The 11,911-nt window shown below is 47.1% G+C and overlaps 1 protein-coding gene across 6 annotated transcripts in view; it reads right to left on the minus strand.

Moving 5' to 3' along the window:
- ADCY6 (adenylate cyclase 6) overlaps window positions 1–11,911 on the minus strand; it is a 54,440-nt gene that overhangs the window by 22,167 nt on the left and 20,362 nt on the right. For 5 of the 6 annotated variants that reach the window (XM_060272144.1, XM_060272145.1, XM_060272148.1 and 2 more), the window contains 8 exons: window positions 5,408–5,433; window positions 5,047–5,194; window positions 4,811–4,908; window positions 4,083–4,238; window positions 3,221–3,308; window positions 2,374–2,490; window positions 1,739–1,900; window positions 1,039–1,214 (listed from right to left, as the gene is read on the minus strand). In XM_060272144.1, coding sequence (XP_060128127.1) covers window positions 1,039–1,214; window positions 1,739–1,900; window positions 2,374–2,490; window positions 3,221–3,308; window positions 4,083–4,238; window positions 4,811–4,908; window positions 5,047–5,194; window positions 5,408–5,433 — 971 coding nt within the window. The remainder of the gene's footprint in view (window positions 1–1,038; window positions 1,215–1,738; window positions 1,901–2,373; window positions 2,491–3,220; window positions 3,309–4,082; window positions 4,239–4,810; window positions 4,909–5,046; window positions 5,195–5,407; window positions 5,434–11,911) is intronic. The other variant, XM_035101118.2, reaches the window with a different exon arrangement.

Genomic DNA, 11,911 nt, shown 5'->3' on the forward strand with positions numbered 1-11,911 from the left:
CCAGAGGTATATAAATTTTGTTTAATAAAAATATGCAACATTAAGTTACAGTTGTTTCCTTTCTTTCACTTCTTAGCTAATAGAGCTGCTTCCGTATATAATTTGAAGCAAATTATTTTCTCAGAGGAAGGGATGTTCTTACTCCTTTCACCCATAAACAGATTTTTCTGCTTAAAAACACCCCCCTCCTGAGGAAGCTGCCCTCTCCTCTTCCGGGGGGGGGGAGATGTAGGCCCTCGTGGGGGGAGGTGGGCACAGTGATGGCTTGTGGGATTGTTTTTCCACTCATGGTAGAAATATGAACAAGCCAAGAAATATTCAGGAAGAATGAGTTCAAGTTCATTTCAAAAGAACCACTGCATCCATATTCTTGCTGGATTATTTAGAAGGGTCAGTGAAGGAAGAACATAAGGATATGCTTTACTACTCGCTAGCAGCTGCTAATATCTTACATGCAGCTAAATGGAGAATGGTTACAACTCCCGATGATTAAAGGACAGCACAATAAGATGCAGGATTATGCAGTAGTGGCAAAATGATCTTCTATAACATCTAAGGATTGTAACTGTAGACAACATGTCAATTATTGTAGGGCATATTGTTTTATCTTCCAGTGCCAATTATGGATTTTCTATGTTGTGAGCTGGCTGGGTTTTTGTTTTGTTTTTAAGTGGGAAAAGTGCCAAAGGAATAAGAAGCCCCTCTCATGAGATAATGCATGAATGAGAACCTTTGGGAGTCCACGATTCAGCTGATATCTGAAGGGCCACAAAACCACCACCTCTGATGTAAAGTGATGGTGCTATATCATCATTGTTTCTGATGTTGCTTGCTATTGTGGTGGTTTGTAGCTGGGCCCATTTTCTCTCGGTTATCATGGCTGTTTGGAGAAGTTAAATTTGAGGGTAACATAGGAGAAAACAAGCCCAGGGTGAAAGCTAGAAGACCCTCACCACCTCAAGTCACCCAGACAACTTCAGGGCCCAGGGCTTAAGGTCTGAGATTTTTCCAATGCCAGAGGGGAGGGGGCATTCTTACAGGGCATTAGCAGCCACCAGCAGGTCGTAGTTGTTAAACAACACCCCCTGGGGGCCCTCGGCCACCGCCAGGTACACCGCCTCCATCCCCATCAGCAACGCCAGCTTCCCAAGGCTATTGATGTGCAGGAAAACAGAGGAAGCCAGTAGACTCAGCAACACCGAGTAAGTGAAGTACTGCAGGGAGGAAAGGATAGAGGTGTCAGAACGCCCCTTACAACAGCTGGACGTGCTCCCCAAAGCCCACACACATTCCTTTGAGACAAGTGTGACCTCTCCTTCTCCCCACTCTTAATTTGGATAGTGTTTGCTGCCACAAGATTTTTTTAAAGGAGAGATTAGAGAAGTTCACGAAGGATGGTTCTACCAACGGCCACTATCCACGGACAAGCAGCCGGGAGAGATTGCCACCCTTGTGCCTTGCTTGTGGAGTTCCCTGTGTGAAACAGGATAGTCAATTAGGCAGACCTATTATGCTACATTCTCCTCCTGTCTTCACAGATATGCCACCCGCCTCAGCTTTCACACCTGAGCAACCTCCAAGACCCAGACAGAGCCACAAACCCACAAGGAAGGGAGGAGAGACCAGCCTTGGAGTGACAGGTAAATGCTGACCCCAGGCCCAGGGACTGAACCCCCAAGTTCTACCCACAACTCTTCACACCTCACGCAACCCCCCGATCTTTCTGAAATACACGTACCTCAGGGAAGCTGCAGCTAGATGCACCATTTCCCTGGCAGGGCAGAGTTTCTGATGCCAATGAGTAGTTGAGGGCACGTAGGTGGCAGGGCCCCACGGTGGATGGGGTAATGTTGAGAAAGCTGGCAGCGCAGTCTTGGAGGCGGAGCCGGCTGCAAGCAAACTGGGTTGAGAGGGGAAAAATGGCCGACTATGTAGGGCTGACAGGGAGCGCAATGCTGCTCTTGTTTGCTCTGGACTTGCCCGATCCCACCCAATGCCAGAGACTTATGGCAACCGAGATAATGCAGAGCCTGGCCTCTGGGGCTGGAGACAGACAAAGGGTTCTTCAGAGAGTTGAAGGTTCAGAGAGGCTTGGAAGTGGGACTGCTGCTCATAATGTATACAGTACTTACTTCCCACTTTTGCCCACTGGTAAATACGATTTTGTACTGTTCCAAACACCTGCTTGACTCAGGGAAGCATGTGCATAACTCCCTCAAACCACTTTAGTTCCCCCCCCCCTCTCGTGTGTATCTCCAGCCTAAAGCAACCTTTGTGTTCTTTCCTGACTCCCATATTGCCTCGGTTCTCGACTGTCCCCACACCAGTCAAGACCTCACTGCAAGACCTGCCCACCTCTCCCAACCCTCATACCATGTTAACAAAAGCAGAGATGAAGACCAGCAGGATGACAGCAACACCAGCAATCGTGCTGTTCATTCGCGACTGGATAATCTTGCGGGAGACACGCTGCAAGGCGGCTGGAAAAGGCTGTAGGGAGTCATGAGAGGTCTTATGAGATGGGGGGGGCACCACACACCCCGTTATGCCCAAGAGGCTAGAACAAGGGGCGGCTCCAGGAAAGTGGAAGCCTTGACTGCCCCCTCACCAGAATCAGGTGTTAGCATTCAAACCCACAGCAGGTTCTGAACCCAGGTGATAACAGGTGGGGATTTAGCTTGCACACTCAAGTGGCAGAGCTCCTGCTTGGTATGCAGAAGGTTCCAGGCCCATTTCCTGGCATGACCAGTTGAACAGAGCAGGTTTGAGAGACCTTAGAGAACAGTTGCCAGCCAGGGCAGCACCAGGAGAACCAATAGTCTGGCTTGGTATAGAAGTTAGCTTCCTGTGTTCTGACTGGTCTGAAGAGGAAACTGCAGGGAGATTAGCCAGAAAGCCTCTTAGCTACAGTACAGTCAGAAGATTCTCTCAGATCCATGTAAAACCTTCCCGACCCAGCTTGTCCATTGGCCTGAGCAACTCAGGGGCTGCGGACTTGCTTTGCCTTTCCTCACCCTTCAATGGACAGGAGCCCAATCTGACAACAGGACAGCATATCCAGGGCTGAAGGGGCTGGGGGTGACGCTGTGGCATAGAACCAGACTGCACCCTCCAAAGGAATAAGGGGTGTTTCCAGGTAGGGTCCAAGGGCTGGCGGAGGGAAGATAGTCCTTAAGGAGTCACAAAGACATGGGGCCCCAATGAAGAGAAAATCACTCACGCCAAGGCAGGAGTAGATGGCACAGACAAAAAGGATGGTGGCCAGGATGACAAAGATGCTGATGTAGGCGCCAAGCATCAGAGGGGAGCTGCGGGGAGACAAGGCAGAATAAGCCCCACCAGTCAGGAGAACACCATAATGCGTGTGGCTTTCCACCACTCATCAAATGTTGGTGGACTCCAACTCCCATCAGTCCCTGTCAGTATGGCCAATGGTCAGGGATGATAGAATTGTGGTCCCAACAAGATCCAGGCCCCAGGTGTGGGGAAGGCAGAAGTACTGTGTAAGTTAATAATATTGTGGCTATTGTTGCAAGACAGAATGTTAAATTTTAAAATAGTGTATTGTGTGGGTTTTCCACTTGTTGTGACCCCTGACTCCCAAGACCAGTTTGGCTGTGTTGGTAAGTAACTTCTCCTCCTCTTTTTGCTTAAAAATCAGCCTGGAAGCAAAAACCTCCACAACCACAGACTGTGCTCTCCCCTCTTCCTCATTTACCCCTCCTTCGCTCAGGGATATCCCCAAATTAGACATTTAATCAGTCTAGCATATCGCCTTTTCTCACAATGTTGTCCCGTGGCATTTGCCAACCCCTTCTGTATCAGTGTGTAACACGGGTGAGAGTGGGAACTTGGGTGTCATGGTTCAAAGTGTAAATAGGCTCACAGATAGACAGCACATCTATGCTCCCTAATAACAGCAACTGAAATTCTTCCCTCCTCTTCCCCTAAAACATTTGTGGCCGGAATCCAGGCCACAATGTGACTGGAATCCAGGCAGAGTTGGCTAAATATATGAGGGATATCTTGGGTTATCCAATTGGAAACTGAAACCCAATGGTTCAAGCAGCATTTCTCCACACCTGTGGACAGGGAGATGGAGTTGAGAGAAGGCCTGCGGTTTAGTGGTACGACACCTGCTTTGCATGCAGGAAGTCCCGTGCTCAATCCCGGGTGTCTCCAGGCAGGGATCGGAAAGACTCCCGTCTGAAATCTTGGAGAGCTTCCACCAGCTGGTGCTGACAATAATGAGCAAGAAGGGGTCTAGAGTTGGAATTAGTAGAAAGCAGCTTCCTATGACTTTGAGGTTCCCTTGGCCCAATTCCTTCCAATGTCAGGGTGTGCCTGGATTGGGAATCAGCGGCTTGAGGGTCCTGTGCATCTGCTGGTGGCACATTATGGCAAGTAGTTCATAATAAGCCTTTATGAGAACTAGGGGTGCTTAGGACTATGCATCTGTACATGCCACCTTACCTCGCCTATGGCTACCATATGCAGCCAGGGCCGGCTCTAGGTAGAGTCCCGGTGGCGCAGGGCGCTGGGCCGGTAGGTGGGGCGCTGCGCGGCAAAGCCACGTGGAAGCCATGCTGCGCCCTGCAAGGGCGGGGCCGCCAGAGCGATTTCTGCCCCTCAGCGCCAGGGCGCCCGACCTGCTAGAGACTGCCCTGTATGCAGCAATGGAGAAGCGTAGGATGCAGACCCATTGCACATACAGTACTGGGATCCTGTGAACATGCACACATGGGCATGAATGTACCACGTTTGCAGAAAGAGTACATGACGAACGTACTCTTGCAGATGTGTCACTCACTGCGGGAAGATGACAATCTGGATGCAGCAAACGAAGCAGAAGACAAGCACGGTGCAAGCCACGTAGCCGCCAAAGCGGGTATCCACCTTTTTGGAATACTGCAAGGGGGAAGGAGAAGAGAAAGGGAAGTTACCAGTGGGGAGTGGGGGTGGCTCTGCCTGAACTGGAGCAGAGGGGTGTGGGATTCCCATGTCCAGACTGAAAGCTGAAGACTCCAGAAGCAAATGGGAAGATACCTTCTTCTCCAACTCTGGCTTCTGGAAAGTGAGCAGGAAGCGTTTGACATGGTCCTTGCGCAGCTGGTCAATGCTTCGAGCATCAATGGCTCTGCCCAGAAACTCATCAACTTCATCTTCAGGGTTCAGGGCCTCCTGTGTGCTTCGGCTGCAAGAGGCAGATGTCCCAGTTTTATGACTAGTTGTGGGGGCATCAAGCGGCAGCAAAGCAAGCCTTGCCAGTGAAGTCCTTCCCCCCACATTCATCTCGCCACTCGTTGCAGAATCAGCTCCCAGACCGTCACAACACAGGCAAAGGGCTCTAACTGGCACAGCCTCCCTACCTGCTGCTAGGGTCCCAAGAGCCAGGCAAGATACTCACTTGTCTTTGCTGGAATCATCAATACCCTGAGAAAGGAGAGGGAGACACAGAGAGGAAACAGATACTTATATTTATTCATAAAAGCATTTTTGTACCACCTTATCTTTAAATACAAGGGTGGTTTGCAACACCAAGATATTAAGCGCCATTAAAAACAATTCAAAAAATCATCCAAGTGACTGGCTAATTAAATAGCTGCAAAAGCCTGTTGGCCTAAAAACAGTATTCAAGAGACACCAGAAGGTCAAAAGCATGGATGCCCATCAGATCTTTGCTAGAAGACTTCTCCACAGTGTGGCTATCATTCAAGTGTTCACAGCAGATTTTAAGAAAATTGTATACACATGCACAAAAAATGTAGAACTTGTGATCTTTTTAGAACATTAAAATATAATCACACAATCTTTACTGTGAATGTCTAAAGTGCAGAGATGGCTAACAACTGTGAGGGAATGCTATTAGTCATGCAATACCTGCAATATTTATTTATTTATTTTTGAGGGGGGTGGGGAATCTCCAGCGCCTTGGTCCATTAGGGTGTCCAATTAGGCCTCTGGGGTCATATCCCCCAAACCACACACACACACACACACACACACACACACACACCTGTCAATCAGTTGGTGGGTTGGGAATTGTTTAAAATCCTGCTAAGTATTGCTTCACCAAAATACTGTACTGCTAATGTGGTATAGTGGTTAGAGTGCTGGACTAGGACCTGGGAGACCAAATCCCCACTCAGCCATGAAACCTACTGGCTGACCTTGGGCTAGTCACCACCTCTCAACCTAAACTGGGGAGGGGGAGAACCATGAATACCAACTTGATTTCCTTGGAGAAAAGGTGGGATAAAAATAAAATATGAATAGTAGTAGTAGTAGTAGTAGTAATAATAATAATAATAAATAGCTATGTAAAATATTAAAACAGCAGAGCATAACATACAGCTATTAAAACCACATAAGATCAGGACACAACAGTAGCAAAAAGACCTGGGGGGGGAATGGTATTTACCTGCTGCTGAGAAGATAAACCAAGTCAGTGCAAGGCAAATCTCTTTTGGGGAACACATTTCAAAGACAGGGTGCAAACAGAGAGAGAGTTCCATCTTAGCTCCCCTCCCACCTCTCCTTAGATGGAGAGAGCACTTGAAAATGGGCTTCCAAAGTCACCCTCATCCCAAGTAATTTAGAGACCTGAAGGTCAAAACCAGAACTTTGAATCGTGCCTAAAAGCAGACAGGAAGCCAGCACAGTTCTTTTCAAAACTGGTGAGAGACAATCAAAACCCCAAATTCCCAGCAACAATCTTCAGTATTTTAAACCACCTGAAGCTTCTAAGGGGGCTCCTCAAATAGCTCACTAAATACAGTAATCAAAATGGGATGTTATCAGTGCATACTAAATTACAGCTTGGAATCTCGGCCAAGGAGAAATCACATCTGGTGTACCACCCAAGGTGGTAAAAAGGATCTCGAAGCCAAGAAAGCCACTGGGTTCCCCACCAAAAGATAACGTCAATCCTAATAGCATACCAAGACAGATCTAATCCTTACCCGCAGCCAGAACAGGCTGAACCACCCTTTCTTGGACAGATAAGCCATGCATAGTAGCTCCATCCCGTCTGGACTGAGTTTCAGTTCAAGAACCTTGCCCCAAAATGCCTGGGGGGGGGATCTTTGGATGCCCCTTACCAAGAATGGTCATAGAATCATAAAACTGTAAAGTTGGAAGGAACCCCAAGGGTTATCTAGTCCAATCCTCTGCAATGCAGGAAAATGGTTCTATCTCAATTTTCTTTAAAAGGTACAGTAGTCTTATCTCAGAAAGAGACATTTATAGCCCCTAGACGCAGCTGATGAAACTGCCCCAGGCAGATGTAAGGAGACAGGAAGGGCAAGGATTGAGCTGCCCCCATCCCTCAGAGCAGCCTCAGGCCTCAGCGACAAAATGTGACTCAGTGCCTGTTCTGAACATGATCACAGATACTGCAGTAAAGAAGGCATTCCAGTCAGTGCAGATATGAGGAATTCTGTCTTTGAAATGATTAGCAAATAAGTCGTAGCTGGCCTCTGGGGAGTCTAGGGGCTCAGATGGAGAAGGTGACATACCCTCCACTGGGTGGCATTGTGAGGTTACAATGGTGAGGTGGAAGTGTTGATCCTTCACTGAATCTACTCTGTGTCAATAATGGCAATCATAAGCAGTTACCTGTGTTTGGTTGGATTCGCTACTGCCAACACCATGCTAGCCGGTGCAGCAAATGGACTCTTTCTAGTGGAAGTGATTATTTCACTTGCCTGAGTCACCTCCATGTTCCACAGAGCAAAACACTAGCCCCAAACTGCCCAAGGCCTCTCGGGAATCCAACAGCCTCTGAAAGCAGGTTCCTCTTCAACAGGATAGCCGTAAGTCTAAAGTCCTTTTCAGGTGCTTGAGCCAAACTCATAAGGGCTAGGCTGTGTATGGAAGAAGCACTGGCCCCGCCTTGCCACATGCCCAACATGCAGAGAGTTCCTGGTCATCATCCAGCTGAATGCACTTTTAATCTCTTTCCAGACCTGAATGTGAGAAATCTGGGAGCAGGTATGGGGGGCATTGGGGGGGGGAAGGGTGTTGCTGGTGCCCTCCCACCTTTGGCCAAGTAGGGCTTAATCTGAGGAGGAAGTGATCCAACCATAATTAGAAGAAAAGGTAAGTAACTCAGAAATTCATGCAGGGCTGAAGTGACCCCAAACTGCTTCACTCCTAGGCCCCGAGCACAAGTGAGGCACCAGAACCACCAACAAAAACCATTCCACTGCATTGAATTAGCTAAACCACAACCACAACAGATGCTGGGAGCAAAGGGCACTGCCAGATCATGCAACAGCCACCAGGATCGTGGCAACCAATCAGCCACTACCAAACCATGTCAGACAATGGGCTGCCACCACTGGCAGAGTAGCTCCTCCTACCGTGCTAATGAAGCTCCTCCCAAGATGCAAAGAATGCCATGGCAACAGATGCCAACCCACAAAGTCCACTGAGCAACCAGTGCCATAGCAACAACCTGCAATCAAGCAATCAACAAATTAACAGCAACCCTTCACAGGGAATGACACAAGACCACGGGTCGTCCCTTAGCAACCAGCAAACTGTGACAATATGATGAAGAGCAGCACATTAAGTGGTAGTGGTAGGTTTTTAAAACTCGGGAATTATGCAAATTGGCTTTAAATCTTGCTCAATTCACACTTTACACTGCAGAAATCAGGGTAGCAGCTACAAGGTTCTGCATACAAGTTTTCTATTGCCAGAAACTGAGATAGTCTAAGAAATGATAGGTCATAGTGACTAAGAAGTCTGGATAGATATTGCATTAAAGAAACAACCTCCATGGGGAGCTGACAGTGTTTAAAATCCCTAGACAGCCATGTTTTATTTATGCAGGGCAAATGGGATTTTTCCAGAAAAAGGACGGTGCAGTGAGAACAAACAACTGTTGCAATGCACAAAGTCTCACTTAAAACCCCCCAACACTCTTTGGTTTTGAAACCAGGGAAAGACAGCTTCAGTATCGGTGGATCTGCCCTCTATTCTCGAGAAACATGTCTGTGGGCTGGGAGTATATTTTGTGGCACAATTGGACCCCTTCAGATGTGGTCAGGCTCTGTGACAAACTTATCAACATCTAACAATGAGGGCCCTCATAGCCGTGGAACATGTGTGTAGAGGCACAGCCAAGGTCATTCTGCAGATACTCAGAATTAAAATGTCACACAGTTTGCTTAAGCATTGGTAAGACCTCTGGTGATCAGCTTAAAGGGTCTTGTGGGTCACACACTGGCCATGAGAGCTGAAAATTTAGCCATCTGTATTTTCTCATTCACACAAGGGCTGTGGGGACTACAAACTTGCTTTTTGTTGTGTTTAAAATAAAAGCCAAGTCTCTCAGGATTGTGCAGAAGCTGGTAGATTTCATGCTAAGGCCTCACTCAATTCATAGAGTCATAGAACCACAAGGTTCCAACCCCCTGCAATGCAGGAATATTTTGCCCAACATGGGACTCGAACCCACACCCCTGAGACTAAGTCTCTTATGCTCTACTGACTGAGCTATCCCTATCCCAGCTATTTAAATAGGTTGTTACCTTGGCTTTTTGTGAGAATCTCACAAAGCAAACAACATGTAGTAACAGGTAGGTAGCCATGTTGGTCTGCCGTAGTCGAAACAAAATAATTTTTTTTAAAAAAAAATCCTTCCAGTAGCACCTTGGAGACCAACTAAGTTTGTCACTGGTATGAGAATGTAGTAACTTATTTTTTATTTTTAAATGCTTCCAAAGTCTTAAAGTTAGCCAGTACATCAAGATAATGGTCATAGCCATGTTAGTTTCTAAATCTCCCCCTCCCAGTCACACACAAACTGGGAACAGTACCTGCCCCCGTGTGGAACAACTGTTGCTGTAACAATGCTGCATGCAATTGATAAAGCAAAATAGGGCTGGGAGGAGGGAGACTTAGAAAAGCAAGTGCATTGTGCTGAGGTCACAGGAAGGAAGTAGGAAAGACTCCGGGGAAAGAAGATTCCAGGGCGAGGGGCTGGCGGGTGGGAAGAAAAGGGTGGGAGAGAGAGAGCTGTTGGCTGTGGTGGTTGATAGCAGGAGAAGGACTGATGCCAGGAACCATCTGCATGCAGCATATTTGCTCTACCAATGTTGTCCTACTTTAATCCCAATTCCTTCCAAAACTTTTCTTTCCAAAAAAAGGCAAAAAAATAATTTTGTTCTCTTGTTTGTAGGATATTTGACACCTCCTTTGACCAACTAGCTTGTCTCTCAGGATGATTATCTCAAGGGAAAACACAACACATCAGATCACACAACACACAATACATCAGATCTCCCCTATCTGCATGGTATCAATAGATTTCCTTTTAACATTGGTCATCTAGCCTCCAAAAGGTTGACAGGGTGAATAGCTGGATCTGTGCTGGTGGTGTAGTCTACTTATCTGCCTTTCTGCTGTCCTCATGGAGGATACTCCTAGATAGAAAGACAGCAGGCTTCATTCCACACACATATTCAAAAACACACATTGAGGAGATTCCCTATGCTTCTTGGTGTCTGCTGCAGCACCCAAGCAGACTCTTGGACATCTGGTGCACCGGCATCTCATTTCAAAAGCCAGTTCCTCTCCAAAGTTAAAAAGCGGTGCTACTCAATATCTCCATATGGATCTAGGCTTTTATTTATTAGAAAATTTATATCCTGCCTTTTTGAGCCAAAGCATCTACACAGTAGGGACGCGGGTGGGACTGTGGGTTAAACCACTGAGCCTAGGGCTTGCCGATCAGAAGGTCGGCGGTTCAAATCCCCGTGACGGGGTGAGGTCTCGTTGCTCGATCCCAGCTACTGCCAACCTAGCAGTTTGAAAGCACGTCAAAGTGCAAGTAGATAAATAGGTAAACGGCAGGAAGGTAAATGGTGTTTCTGTGTGCTGCTCTGGTTCGCCAGAAGCGGCTTTGTCATGCTGGCCACATGACCTGGAAGCTATACGCCGGCTCCCTCGGCCAATAACGCGAGATGAGCGCCGCAATCCCCGAGTCGGTCACGACTGGACCTTTACCCTTACCTTTATCTACACAGTGGTTAACAATAAGAACCCATATAAATATAATTGGAGGGGGCACTTAATGTTTTTTTTAAAAAAATAATAATAATCAAGAACTAATCAATCAATCAAGTTACCAGCAATAAACAATGACCAAAAGCTAGCAGAAGGTGGGAGATTCTCTTCCAGCTTTGAGGGCATCCTGGGATGGCACAGCCTAGGTCAATAACAGCAGCAAAAATTAACAGAGATCAGGGAAAGCGTGAATATCCCTTGGGAGGGACTTCCAGAGTTTGGATTCCACCACCAAGGAGTCGTACCCCAAGTAACTCTGCCCTCAATTCACTTCAAATGGCAAAAGGGTTCAGGAAGAACAGAGTCTCCAAGGAAGTTCTTGAAACATGGGTAGGTTCATGCTGAGCTGGGAGGGAGGTAGAGGAGGACCTTCCACTATATATATATATATATATATATATATATATATATATATATATATATATGCCATCCACATGATCTTAGAAAAATTACTTGAGCAGATTCAGCCCAAAGCCTCCAACTGGCCCATGCCACAAGGAAAGAGAAAAACAGCCTGCTTGTTGAGCATCAAATATATTACAGTATCTGTACATCACATAAAGGGTGGGGACATTATTTGCTTTCTCAGCTGCTGGGATCAGGAACAGCCTGGTTCTCATGGGTGCAATTTGCTGCAAGTGGGATAAAACTGTAACTCTGGCATGTGACACCTTCAGTTTTATGGCCGGTAATCCAACTGCACTGGAAGTCACTTTATGGTTATGGCCTATGGCCTTCAAGAGCTACTCCCACCCTATCACCACCACCCCCCCCTCATTCTGGGCCAGCTCCTTTGGCACAAGGCTCACTATTGTCTCTTTGGCACAAGTCAAGG

The sequence above is a fragment of the Zootoca vivipara genome, chromosome 2 (assembly GCF_963506605.1).
Source record: "Zootoca vivipara chromosome 2, rZooViv1.1, whole genome shotgun sequence".
Lineage (NCBI taxonomy): Eukaryota > Metazoa > Chordata > Lepidosauria > Squamata > Lacertidae > Zootoca > Zootoca vivipara.